Source organism: Cucumis melo, chromosome 4, assembly GCF_025177605.1.
Source record: "Cucumis melo cultivar AY chromosome 4, USDA_Cmelo_AY_1.0, whole genome shotgun sequence".
Taxonomy (NCBI): Eukaryota; Viridiplantae; Streptophyta; class Magnoliopsida; order Cucurbitales; family Cucurbitaceae; genus Cucumis; species Cucumis melo.
This window is the reverse complement of record NC_066860.1, coordinates 33,628,755-33,642,827: the sequence shown is the minus strand read 5'-3', so window position 1 is coordinate 33,642,827 and position 14,073 is coordinate 33,628,755. Positions and strand designations below refer to the sequence as shown.

At 33.5% G+C, this 14,073-nt stretch overlaps 2 protein-coding genes across 6 annotated transcripts; one reads left to right on the top strand and one right to left on the bottom strand.

Moving 5' to 3' along the window:
- Positions 1–1,916: 1,916 nt before the first annotated feature.
- LOC103486433 (protein MODIFIER OF SNC1 11-like) lies at positions 1,917–9,234 on the bottom strand. Of its 5 annotated transcripts, none has more exons than XR_007820454.1 (6): positions 8,857–9,233; positions 8,467–8,544; positions 8,103–8,380; positions 6,562–7,658; positions 4,699–6,483; positions 1,917–2,303 (listed from the first exon to the last, which is right to left on the bottom strand). XR_007820454.1 is itself a non-coding variant. In XM_008444387.3 (3 exons), the coding sequence occupies exons 1-3, from the start codon at positions 9,147–9,149 to the stop codon at positions 8,296–8,298; spliced, it is 456 nt and encodes a 151-aa protein (XP_008442609.1). In that variant the 5' UTR covers positions 9,150–9,234; the 3' UTR covers positions 7,352–8,295. The 5 variants fall into 5 exon arrangements, 2 of the variants coding, with proteins under 2 accessions (XP_008442609.1, XP_008442610.1); XR_537092.3 differs by having other exon boundaries at positions 8,167–8,380; XR_007820453.1 differs by lacking the exon at positions 1,917–2,303 and having other exon boundaries at positions 2,902–5,989; positions 6,131–6,483; positions 6,562–8,380; positions 8,857–9,234.
- A 960-nt stretch (positions 9,235–10,194) lies between these two features.
- On the top strand, positions 10,195–13,349 carry LOC103486434 (glutathione S-transferase L3-like). The gene is made up of 10 exons (XM_008444389.3): positions 10,195–10,416; positions 10,565–10,645; positions 10,895–10,955; positions 11,043–11,129; positions 11,490–11,588; positions 11,678–11,780; positions 11,874–11,950; positions 12,091–12,198; positions 12,845–12,925; positions 13,051–13,349. Exons 1-10 carry the CDS (start codon positions 10,406–10,408, stop codon positions 13,054–13,056), a joined length of 714 nt encoding a protein of 237 aa, XP_008442611.2. The 5' UTR covers positions 10,195–10,405; the 3' UTR covers positions 13,057–13,349.
- Positions 13,350–14,073: the final 724 nt, after the last annotated feature.

Here is a 14,073-nt window from a genome sequence, read left to right as displayed (position 1 = left end):
TATTTTTCTCTTCTTCTTTTTTTTTAATGTGAAAAATATTATTATTAAATAAATTTGGACAAAGAAATAACGGCTCACGATAGGAAATTATTTAAGGTTTATTAAAATGATTAGAAAAAGTTTGAATATTTTAAGGTATAGAGACAAGTGAAATAGGTATTTTAACGTACATATAGGGATCAAAATGTGATATTTTAACATAGATGTTTCTTTGTCTACTAATATATAAAAAAAGAATAAATAATTAAGTCGTAATTTCTCAACCTTTGTTTGTTTTATATTTTTATTTTATTATCTATACTTTTATATATTTTGTAAATGATTCGATGTACGTGTGTCTAAGATGTAAGGTATCTAATAAAATCATACATTTTTTATTTTGTATTTATTTTGATAAAGGATAAACGTAACCTATTAAACAAACATTCATTCCCTTCTAACAAATAGCTAAGAGTTGGCAAGTAACCTTGGCTTCTTGGTAGAGTTTCACAACCTTCTCTCTTCCTAAATTGATCGCATTACAACGTTTAAACTTAAAACTATGATCATATTTGATTGGAATCGATATAACCAGTTAATTAGATCTGGTCCTATCAACAACATGAAGAAAAAAAAGTGACTCACGAGAGTATGTTTCTATTAAATCTCTACTACAACCAAGACACATGCATGAAACAATCAATTTTTCATGAACGTTCAGTCGAACGATCCCATAAAGAGACAAAGTTGGAGGAAAGCTAAAAGCAATAAAAGAATTTAGGGACTTAATTTAATTAATTATTTTGACAAACCAAACCTTGCGGCATGTCTAGTGATAGTAAATCAAGTTTTATTAGAATCCTTAATACTTTAATATTCCTTTTTTTGGACTATTGGTTTTATATGTATAGAAGGTTCAAAGTGGGATGTGAAAGGCATTGCAAAGAGGAGAGAGGGCACCAACATGACTACTTGTGAGCTCAAAGCAAAACATCCACCAAACAACTATGGAAGAAGAGAGCTTTGGAGTCAATTCAAACTCATAATTGTTTTTATTTATTATTATTTTAAAAGAAACTTTTTTATGCCTTTGAGGCTTTTTGAAAAAGAGGGTGAAACATCCCATATTGCCTTAAAAAAAAACCAAGCTTCCCTTTGAGACATGGAAAGCAAAATCATCATGCCTCAGTCTCACACCATCTTATTTGTAACACATTTATATTAATTTAAATCAAGACTGCTATATCAAAGTTAAAATGTTTAATTATAATTCTTTTAAGATCGCACTTTCTCTATTAAATTTTATAATTAAATCCATCTAAAAATTATATAAAACGAGGGCTAATAGAAACAATTTATTTTTTTTCCCTTCCAAAAGGTGCCTTTAAACTAGGGACCAAAGATAAATTTTTTATGCATATACCAATAAAATAAACAATAGGTAAAACTTCATCAATAAAACCACTAAAAGAAAAAAAAAATCAAGTAAAAAAAAATTACTATACTTGATTAGTAAATATTTTTGTTAAATTTGCTATTTTAAACAATTTTTCATAGGTAAACAAAGTTATAGTTATTACTATTGATATTCATTTGAGGTTAATAGATGATGCTTTGTTATGTTTTATGTGTATTAGTAAAAGATGTCAATTAATCTTTAATATCAATATCAAACCATTTTTCACTCTTTGCTAGAAACTTAACTTTAACATCTATTAAAAGTATATAGACTAAACTTAGAACTATAATGATCAAATGAGACTAAAATACAATGACGGACTTCATATTTTAATTACACCTTATAAAAATTGATAAACACAGCATTCTAATTTGCTTAAAAGCTATTTAGATTATCATTCAATAACAACAATAAATTTGTAATAATTGTTAAAGAATGCAATTAACTAGCATAACTTATCATAATCGAGCCAAGTTCGATCTCTTAATACCTTTAACTTCAATGAAACCAATCTTCATGTTATAGCTAATGAATGCAATTCTCTTCTAGACCAAATCAAGACTATTAGTAAAGTAAAACCTTTTGATCTCCTCAACATATTTCATCTAAATTCGGATCAGATAATGTGTATAAAAGATGACCCTTTCCAATACCGAAAGATGACTCTTTTACCCTACCGAAAGCGAACACGTGTATAAGAAAAAAACTTTACATATATAGAAAAAAATGGAGGAGGAGGGGGGTCTAACAGGACAATATGATCAATCAGATCCAGACATTATGCTAGGGAACATCTATCAGTTGATCTCAGAAACAGGGTCTTGTGCATGTACCACTCATTTTGGTTGGTGTAGTGTTCACATCACTTCAAAAGAAATATATTTATATTATACAATACATATATATACACACACATATATAATTCAGGAACTTTCCAAATAAATGCTAAGGCAATGTGTTCTCTTTTATCCTTTACAAGAAAAGATTAAAAAGAAAAAGAGGATTTCCCTTAGAGCCAATAATTTCCCATCCTTTTGGTTGAAACTGCTATGGCTTTACTTTTCCAAATTCCGATGGTAAAATTTTCCATTTCATAATATGTTAAGACAAACTTTTCATTTTCGTGGGTTTGATGAGAATTTTTTAGTTGATTATATTTAAAAATTTCATAATATCCGTTTGGCATTATATTTAGAAAGGCTAGACATATGCTGTAGTCTCTGCTGTTTGATTTCTTTTTTCAATTTTAGTTTAGATAAGTGTTATAGGTGACTAATAATTAACTTATAAGGCATATACTTAGCTAGTTAGCATAAAAGTTATGGAAGAATTAGGCCACCTGAAAAAGGTAATATCAAATTTATGTAAAGTTCTTAGAATTTGGGGGATGAAAGAACTTTTCTTAATCTTTAATAATAAGAAAAATAAAGAACAGAGGAGAGAGAGAAAAAAAATACTATGAATAAAGAGGAAATGCACTCATTAATATTGAAAAATTAGTGTTAAAGGACCGCTTTATGTCGGTTAACAACTTACAAGTACGATTGAGAGAAATCCTAAAATAAATAACAGGGAACTCTAACTATACCAAAAGTTCTTATTGGCTGCACTGAAGACTTTTTGATTGAGCTGAAATCAAGATTTTTTTCCCCAAAAGTGGCCACTGTGTGTTCTATTTTTATTTTTTGGACCATTTGCAAAAATCAACTAATTGGTGTTTAAATTTGGTCCTCAAACTTGTGGTAAAAATTAAACTTTCGAATAACAAAAACTGAGCTCTAATACATATACCATCGATACAACTTTTACAAAATTATACAAGTTTTGAAGGTCTTTTAACACTTATAATTGAAAGCTTAATTTTTACCATGGAAAGGTTAAGAGCATAATCACCAAAGTACTACCACACTGAAGGGTTTTTCTTTTTTTCATTGCAATTTTCCATTCTTTTTTGTTAATCGTTACAAAAACAATGTTTCCTTTTTTAGAAAAATAGTTAAGAACAATTAGTCTCAAAATGTCTGGACTAATTTGGACTCTATTCTAATAAAATTTCAGCTTCAACCTTATTTTTTTTCGACAATTCACCACTTGGAATAAAAAACAAAGGCTACATGAAACATGAAAGAAAGAATATATCGATGTGTGTTAGATTTTGTTAATTGGACAATAGAACTTTTTTTTTTTTTTTTTTTTTTATAGAAAAAGTACGAATAAGAATGAAGAAAAAATTAAGGATTATTTTGAAAGATTTTTTTGGACAACTAATTGCTAAAAAAATTGTAATTAAAGGAAGTTTATAAATTTATAAGATCTAAAATTTATAAGTAGTATGATAACGACACTGGAATCTGTAGTATGACTTTTGATTGACAAATTATGAGCTTTGTATTTGACAGAATATAATTCCCCACTCTTATCCTTTTCCCTTTTAACTTATTTTCTCTTTCTCTCTCTCTTTCATAATTGCTTGGCCATGCTGACAGCTATGCAATTCCATTTCAGATTTAATTTCACAACCACTTTATTGTTGCTTTGTAAATGGAGATACAGTTTTTAGAAATTTTTTTGTAGTTTTATTCGATCTTTTTTATTTATTGAACCAAAAAGTTCACTTAATCAATTCCTTTTATTTTGCTAATTAAGAAGGCTTAGTTTAGCTCATTAATCATGTCTTATCTCTCTCTACCATGCTAAAGGAGAAGAGGTGGAAGGATTAAGGAAGAAACCAATGCTGAATCTCACTTCAAAACTCTACCTAGAAAAAATAGATTGCTGGATTTACAAGGAATGAAATCCCAATTGAAGATCGGAAATGTAACAGTGTAGAAAAGAAAAAAAGAGGGTTTCTTTTTCCTGATTTAAGATTAGGAAAATTTGCCTGAAATGGTGGGTTATGGTTGATGATAATAAGGTGATTAGAAATGGTGGGTTTTGCTCATAAATTTCAGTTGGAGCTTTTTATAATTGGAGTGCAGACATGAAGTGGCCAAAGGCCCCAAACCCATAAAAAAGCCCACCACTTGTCTATAAAAATAAAGAAAAAAGAAAAGGGGAAAAAAGAAAGAAAGAAAAAGGGCAGAGAGAAGAGAACAAGTAAAAAGGAGGGAGATTGAGGATTGGGGATTGGGGAGGGACAGCAATGTCAGATTTGTAGTTTGTTTAGTGTGTTTTTATTATCCCCATGCTAGATCGCATAAGGAAAAAAAAAAAAAAAAAGAAAAACAGAGAAAGAAAGAAAGAGAGAAAGAGAAACTAACCTGGTGGATCCTCTGTGGAAAAGCTTCCAAAAACCCTGAGGGAGTGATTCAATCGGCTGGCTCTCCTCTTTTGATCTGAGACCAAACGCTGCCACTTTCTTAACCGTTATGTGCTTTTACAGCTCAGTCTGTTCCTGGAAGATGGCACAGAAGCAAAGGCCAAACCCATAAATCCCAGATTCAAGGTACACAGGACCAGCATCACCTCCATATTCTCTGAACTTGTATTAAGACTGTTGCTTTCTTGTCTCAAAGGGACATTTTGCAGTTATTTTAGCCCATACCTGTCTGGTCTTTATCTGAATTTTCTTCTTTTGTTCATATTAATGGTGTCTGGATATATTGGGGGGGATGTCGATGTAGTTTCAGGAATAGAGATTGTAAGTGTTGAGTATAAACAGAACCTGGAGCTGAGAGTGGGTCTAGGTCGTGTTCTTGATCTGGGATGATGAATTTTTTGATTGCCGGCTCATTTGGATGATACATATGAATCAGAAACTCCTGTAATTTTGTGTCCAGTGATTGGCCTTTTAGAAAGAAAAAAAATGGTTAAACCCTGCTGGAAGCCTCATGATGATGGTGATTCAAACGGACGAGTTGATGGATTGTTGTGGTCTAAGGATCTGGGGCACCATGTTTATGGACAATTCTCCATGGCAGTAATCCAAGCTAATAATGTGGTGGAAGATCAAAGCCAGCTTGAATCTGGGGCATTGAGTATGACCAATCCAGGTCCGCTGGGAACCTTTGTTGGAGTCTATGACGGCCATGGCGGAACTGAAGCTTCACGGTTTGTCAACGACAATCTCTTCAGCAATCTCAAAAGTTGGTTTTCATCTTCATTGTAAACATTGTACAGTCTGATTTTTGTTTATTGGTTTTTCTGGGTCTTAAAATTTGCAGGAAGTTTACGTCCTCACGAGCTGCTTTTGATGTTTCTTTTGTGGTGTTTCCAACTGCAGGATATGCATCTTTACACCAAGACATATCAGAAAATGTTATCAGGAAGGCTTTTGCAGCAACAGAAGAAGGGTTTCTCTCTCTTGTCCAGAAACAGTGGCTTAATGAACCAAAGATTGCATCTGCTGGATCATGTTGTTTGGTAGGGATCATATGCAATGGACAACTATATATTGCAAATGCAGGCGATTCACGAGTAGTGCTTGGGAGAACTGAGAGAGCCACCAGAGAAGTGATTGCCATTCAATTGTCCACAGAACACAACGCAAGCATAGAGTCTGTGAGAGATGAACTTCGGATGGTTCATCCAGAAGATCCCCAGATTGTGATTCTAAAACACAATGTTTGGCGTGTTAAAGGTCTCATACAGGTAAATGTCCCGGAAACTTTTTCGAAATTTGAGGTGTAGATGTTAATTGTTAAGTGAAGCAATCTAAAAAGCCTCTAGAGTTCTGAATCTTCAATAGCTTACCTTCTGCAGGTTTCAAGATCCATTGGTGATGCATATTTGAAAAAAGCAAAGTTCAACAGACCACCTCTCCCGCCTAAATTTCAACTGCCTGAGCCATTTTACAAACCAATCCTCAGTGCAGAACCGTCAATACTAGTACACAAACTCCGCCCAGATGATCAATATCTCATATTTGCTTCTGATGGTCTATGGGAGCACCTTAGCAACCAGAAGGCTGTTGACATCGTCAACAGCTATGCTCGAAATGTAAGAATCCATCTTGTTGATCGATGACATGACATTGAATTGACGACAACCTACTTTCCTACTTGTGACCGAAATTTTCTTGAATTAATGGTTCCACTTGGTGACAACTGCAGGGAATAGCAAGGAGACTTGTCAAGGCTGCACTTCGAGAAGCAGCTAAAAAAAGAGAGATGAGATATTCAGACCTGAAAAAGATAGATAGAGGTGTGAGAAGACATTTCCACGATGACATTTCTGTTGTAGTTGTGTTCTTAGATCCTCATTTGATCAATATTAGGCCCTCCCCTTGCTCCTTGTCAATCAAGGGAGGAGAAGGTCTCCCCTCGTCGGCAAACTCCTAGCTGGTAAACTTTGTTAATGTCTTTATACCTTTTTCAATTTCTTCACAAACAAAACTAGAAACTTCAGGCTTCTTAGAAAGATCTATCAATTTGTAAGATCTTCTAGTAGCAAGTAAAATAGAAGATGACAGGATGTAAATGTACAAAGTTCGTAAATTGTTTCTTAATGTAACAAAATGAAACAACGTCCTTCATCTTTGTAAATCTTGTTATTCTATCAGAAATGTCAACATTGTCCAGTTCTTTACCATCACCTTCAGCGTAGAATATTCTCGTTTTGTCAGTTGTTGTATGTAGATTAGTAGGCATAAAACATGGCTGATGCCACTGTAGGATGGTCAAATGGAGTTTTTTCTTCTTTTTGTGTGTGTGTGTGTGGGGGGGGGGGGGGGGTTACCTCATCTGACAGGCTACTGAAGATTTCCCAACTCCCCTTATTAGTGATTACTGAAAAAGATATGGGCAAGTCAAACAGAGTGAAAGCAGTCTCAAGGCTTTTGAAGCAAATCCTAAATGCTTCTGAGCTCCATCTGCCATTCTCTATAATGATTAAGACCAAAGACCCCTGCCATTTGCTACCTTTTGAACTACAACTATCAGAGCAGAAAAATGATGTGGGCAGTTGCTAAGGGGATAGGGAAAAAACTAAAGGTGATTTAAATGTGTTATCAAAATGAAGGAAGATTCTGAAATCAATCCATCGCCCGTGTCAATCAACAAATTTTTTTTTCCTCTTACAGATCCTCAAAAGTAATAGAAACAAAAAAGAAAACACTTGGGCTGTAGAAAAGAATGGCTAAGAGCTTCATGCCATCACATCTTATCCAACGACTCAAGAAAAGGCACCTGGGTGACAGCAATAACGCTATGCATCAGGAATTCAGTGTGCAAAATGTGGAGAAAAAACTAAATCATGAAGACCCATGAAGATTAAGTGAGACCTGCAAAGGATAAAAGAAGCAATTAGATAACCTCTCCCGTGTTAATAAAGTTGAATAAGATCTGTAAGATAAGGTGGAAATCAGAAGTATATTGATCATCAATGGATGAAACAGATGGAAAAACTTCTTTTAGGCCATTGTTCTGCCTTCCATAAAACCGTGGTACTTTCAGAAAACAGAATGTGAAACTGTAAGCTATAGACTGCATAACGATTGAGCATTGAGAGTCCTCACCAAACAAGTCGCTAAACCTACTAAAAAGGAACCAACAAGAACATCTCCCTTGCCATTTACTTGGATCAAACTCGAAGGACTTTCTTGAGCACTAAAAGAACGATGATTATAGTAGTATAGATAATTTTATTTTGAAAACAAAAATGGGCATGTAGAAAATTGAATGAAAGTACCCATAAGAGGGTGCAGTTCTAGAAATTAAAACTTCACCTCCGGCTAATGGAGTTCAATTCTATAGAGTTCATACAAATAATTTCCGCATCCTTAAACTGACCAGGATACGAATAACTAAGGGGGTATCTGAGACAAGGTCGGCTCGTTCAATTGGTCAATCAAATGAATAATAGTTTGGCTGTGCATAAGAATTGTTGATTTTGCGTTGTTGTTTAACCAAAGGGGAATTCTATAAATACGGGGCAAATCTGGCAAGCCGAGCTTTCTTCTTTGCTTCTTCATCAGTAGCCATAGACAGAGTTAAGAGCTCAAATCTGAAAAACAGAAAAGATAATCGAACTGAGGAAGAAATAATTATACAATTTTCTCTAACGCGATACCATAAATCAGATAGAAAAACCTCTCTGCTCTTGCCTTTCTCTTCAGCTCCTCTGCTTTGGCCATTTCATCCGGTCCACACACTGAATCAATCCCGAACCTGCAAAGTTCCCGGTTCATAACCGAAATGCCACTCTAAAATTTCAGGCACGACAAAGAAGAATAAAGAAAAGAGGATGAAACAAGAAGAAGTTCAAAACTATCGTCTGCATTCACATTGAAAAACGAGAATACAGAATATCTTGTTCTTGAATAAATGCACTAATCAGTTGAAAAATTCATTATCGATCCATGAAACGGCATCAAATTTAAAACAAACTCTACGCTTGTCCCATTCCTCGAATCCTAGACATACGAACACACAACAAATTCATACGAAAAAGGAAACAATGCCATAAAACCGCAAAATCACCTCTCAGCTCGAGAAAATCGCTTTTCTGCCTCTGATAAACGTACGGGGATCCCAAATCGCTCCGCCCGACGGATCTTCTTAAAGATATCAAAAACAGAAGCATGAGACTCCGGTATTCTCCCCACGGCGGAACTTTGAGATTCAATACCTTCCTTTGTAGCGGAAGAATGGCGATTTTGGTGTTGATCTACATGGCCATTACCAGCGGCTGTGATTCCAAAATCTAGCGGTAGGGTTTGCTTCGGTCCTGGAAGAGTGTTTTCGCTCAGTTCTTCTTTGAAATCGGTCGCCATTGGAGAAGGAAGATCGAGACCTGCGCGAAATTTAGAATCGATGATATAAAGAGGGTGAGCTTTTCGATGCAGTAGCGGTTTTCTTTTCGTTTGGGTTATCTTTATATTTCTCAACGCTGACCGGTTTAGCGGTTTGTGATCCTTTTTGGCGGTTCGTTACTTTTCTTTTTGGCGGTTTGTATTGCGCGGCAGAGAAATAACGGCGTTTTTCATTTTCAGATATGATAACGGCGTTAACTCAACGTTAGAAAAATCAATTTTAATACTATAAAAACGCAATAAAAATGAGAGGTCTTATAACAAATCCTTAAAAAAAAAACCATCAGTCAATACGGGATTAATTGGTTACATGTGAATAGTCTTCTCTTAAACAATCATGATATACCAACCACGAAATGATATTGTACCAAATTTACACGATCTTATGCTAAAACAAAATGATCTTGTTACACGATCTTTTGTACAAAATAATATTCAAACCATTTTGATGTTCTTGAATGAGGAAGATGAGGTAGCTTCAAATAATATTGCCGTTATAAAATATAAGATTTAAAAATAAGAATAAATCATTTAAAAATATGGAAGAGAAGAAGAAGAAATAAGATGAATAAATTGTAAACAAAAGACTGACCAATCGTTCAGAATATCAATGACAAATCTATAAAATACAAACTTTGGTTTTTTTGTTAGGTAAATATTTTTTGTTTTGGTTAGAAAATCAACCTAAAATTAATATATTAAATTGATTTCAAGTCATATGAAAGGGTTTTTCTTTTTCTTTAAGAGGTGATGAAATGTTTATTTTATAGTTGTTTTAGATAAAGAATATCATAATATATTATTGGATAAATTATCTTTTGCTAATTTATCTTTTTTTATTGCGATCTAATTATGATATTTTTTCTATATTTTGGTTGGATATTTAATCTTTGATATTTTATATATTTAACCCAAAAGAAATTATGTAATGAACGACGTAACACAGAATCAAGTAAAGATTATGAAAGCAAAGAATTAGAGAAAATAATAATTGAAAAGTAAAGTTCAACACTTTTGCTGGAAGTTGGTCTCTTGAACATCTTTTTAATTATAATTACGCCCAACTCAGCCGCCACCTGACGCCCACGTCACTGCTTGCGAAGTCCACATTTTGGACTTTGCTCCGACGATGGCCTAAATAAACGCGGCTCTCGCCTGCCATTTCATCGTCACCAGTCCCCAGAAACCGCCGTAGAGTTGAGGCCTGAAGAAATTAAATGGCTACTGCGTGAGTATTTCGCTAATGACGCAAAAACAAGTTTATCGTTTATCATGTTCATCACTAAAAATTATGAGTGTGTTGTTCTCTTATTTGGACGATTTGTTTTTTAATTAATTAGTTGTTGTTTCTGTTTGATTTCCTTACTGTCGTACAGAAAAACTGTCGTACCTGAAGTTCGTCCCCCGTCATTGGAAGCCGACGCCGAACAACCTCCGCTCTTCGACGGAACCACCAGGTAATTTCGTTTACCACTGTACTTAATTTTCTTTTCTTTCTTAGCTTCTTTTCAAGTACAAGAGATGAGTGATCATATATACTTTGTAGTTGTCTGAATTAGACACTACGACAAAAAAGTTTAGAATGAGAGAAAGGTTGGTTGGGACGACCCAAAAGTGGGTTTCTATGCAAATTAGCTAATTCGTTTGTGCGTTTGATTGAAATTGTATAAGCCTAAAATCTGCAATTGGGGGCTTTGTTTATGAAGGTTATATATGGCTTACTATTGCCCATTTGCACAACGAGCTTGGATCACAAGAAATTACAAGGTCCTTAATTCATCTCTTTCACTTCTTCATTAATATTTCCAACAGTTTTTATTTGCAAACTTCTGAATTATTTCTATGTTTTTTCAGGGATTACAAGATAAAATTAAATTAGTGCCTCTAAACCTTCAGAACAGGCCTGCTTGGTATAAGGAAAAAGTGAACCCTACAAACAAGGTAGGGTTTTGTATTGTACATATTTTTGTTTTTTTTTTAATATTATTGTTAGTTGTTTACTTTAACATGTGTTGATGCTTAATGGAGTGTGGACGTGATATTGTAGAAAGTGTTTTAAATTGTCCTGTATTTTTATAATTTTGTACTATCCAACCCTTCTGATCAATCTCCACCATTTGGAAGAGTCAATCCTAAACGCCATTTATCCAAAAACAATTGACAAAAAACTTGGAGACCCAAATAGAACGACATTAACGTGCTTAATATATATAAGTAGTTTCCTGGTGGGAAACAATACTGCTCTGGGTTACATGTTAATTTGAGAACTAAAAATGAGAATTAATTCCTTCTTGATTTCAGGTGCCAGCGTTGGAACACAATGGGAAAGTTATTGGAGAAAGCCTTGATTTGATCAAATACATAGATAGCAACTTTGAAGGCCCTTCTCTTTTCCCAGATGTGAGTTTAATTACATACCAAAAATTTCTATACACATTCAAATATGTTTAAGAGTGATTTAAACATATATAACATATTTGAAATGATAGGATGCTGCTAAAAGACAATTTGGTGAAGCGTTGATAGCTTATACCGATACATTCACTGGGGCAGTGTACCCTTCATTTAAGGGTGACCCAGCAAAGGAAGCAGGCAAATGACCTCCATTTCTCTCTTTCTCAAGTTCTTTTTTTCATGGTTAGAAACAATTGCTGATTATAATGAGTTTTCTTTCTTTAATATTAGGTCCTCAGTTTGATTACTTGAAGAATGCTCTGCAAAAATTTGATGATGGACCATTCCTTTTAGGCCAATTCAGTGGGGTAAGTTTACTCTTTTTTGTTGTTTTTATACTTGTCGAGTTTGTTTGAAATGATATTTTCCATACTAACGTTGGAAATTCAAGGTGAGGTACTACAAGATATATAAACCATTTATAACTGAGTCTCTTTTGTTTGTTTAGGTGGACATTGCATATATTACATTTATCGAAAGATTTCATGTATTTTTAAACGAGGTTTTCAAGTATGATATCACAGAAGGAAGGCCTCATCTAGCTACATGGATTGAGGTAATAATCAAAACTCGATCGTGTTAATTAGTTGTACCTTCCGAATAAGTTAATTCTTTTTTAGATAAGTATTTGTTCTTGTTAATTATTTTAGTATTCCGATTTGCTTTCAACAAACTCTAATCACATAATACAAAAAACATCAAAATTAGGAAAAAAGGAGTTTGTCATATGATAAACTAAGATTGATTATCAAATATTGGGTTGTAAACAAAATATGTGCAAATTAAATGACACCCAAGTATTTTTCTTTTAATTTTTGCACAATTCTTTCGTCTTTGTTTTATATCGGGTTCATAGTTTCATTCTAGTAATTCCAAGTTACAACTATAGCTCCATATCATAAAATGTCTAATAAAAATAAACGTATTTATATTTACATATGTATTCTAAGCCACATGTGTTGAGCATGATATCATTGTATTAATGAGTAATTTATTCGCACGATTTCAAATTTTTCTCATGAGTATTTATAAACACTTGAGGGACCGAACAAACATATTCCCAAATAAACTCTCAAATGTGCACGATCTGAAAAAAAATTAGAATACTAATGTAAAATGGAAAAAAGTATTTAAAATTTGTATTCGATTCATAAAAATATTAAGATATAACATGTCATTTAACGATTAGCATACCGTTGCAGGAATTCGACAAGATTGATGCTTACAAGCAAACAAAATATGACCCTACCGCGATTGTTGAACTTTACAAGAAGCGCTTTATGGTATACTTTATGCAAACACAAATTTCTTAATATCAATTATAAGTTTTTTTTTTTTTTTTGCTTAATTCTCACTACTTCAATCACCTTATGATGTTCATAAATGTTGTTTCTATGCCAATTCATAGGTTTAAACGCACAACAGAAATCAGAGCTCTAACATATCGTCGATAAGCAGCGTGCATGGTGGGCTTGACCTCGACGGTGTCAATTGAGAATTACAAAAGTGCAACGTTTATTTGCAATTTTAATTTGGGTGTATTTTTAATTTAATAGTTATAGGATTATGGATCCAACCATGGGAGATCGATGACAATCAATAATGTTGTAGAGTATTACTCCAAACATTTGCATTTGAATTTTTATGTAATTTTTCATTTGAATGTGGTTTGATAGATAAAAGGACCGATATCATTTTATGTGTGTATGCTTCGCTAGTATTTTTGCAAAGGTATTATTATTTGTCTTCCAATTTAGTATATCAATGTAATCGTTGATTTGAGTAATCTCCAATTGAAGGGGAGGTGATGGAGATGACAGGTGACTGAAGCGGTGTAACCAACCGCAGGCCAGCGCAGTTAGCGACGATTGTTTTCAGACAGAAATTCTTACCGCGACCAACAAAATTAACGAGATAGAATGCTTGGGCAATTGATGGTGGGGAAGCCGAAAGTAAGTTCCCGGATGCATCCTATCTCGGAGAATCAACAGTAGTCTCATGATCAGATCAATCCAGGCCATTCAGATAAAGTCGGGTGACATCATCTTCCTTAAAGAAGAAATTACCAAAAGAGGCTTGAAGACATTGGCAGACATATCTTTTTAGCTTTTCTAGTTTGCATAATTATATTTTGTTTCGGATGTCAATAATAAAATCAAAATATATAAAGAAAATGTTGAATAAAATACACAGCAGTAGCTTTTACTAATTAATGAACAATTTTAATAACCAATTTTTCATCTTTTCTTTTTATTTTTTAATACATACAAGAAATTCTTGCTATTTTATTAAAGTGTTGAAAACATAACATTGAGTTAATTTTAAATGGAATTAACTGAAAACAATGATCAATTACTAACAAATATCTACACTGATAGGCTTAATCGATACGTTGTTTATGTTCTTGGGTTGATTCAATTAACAAAATTTA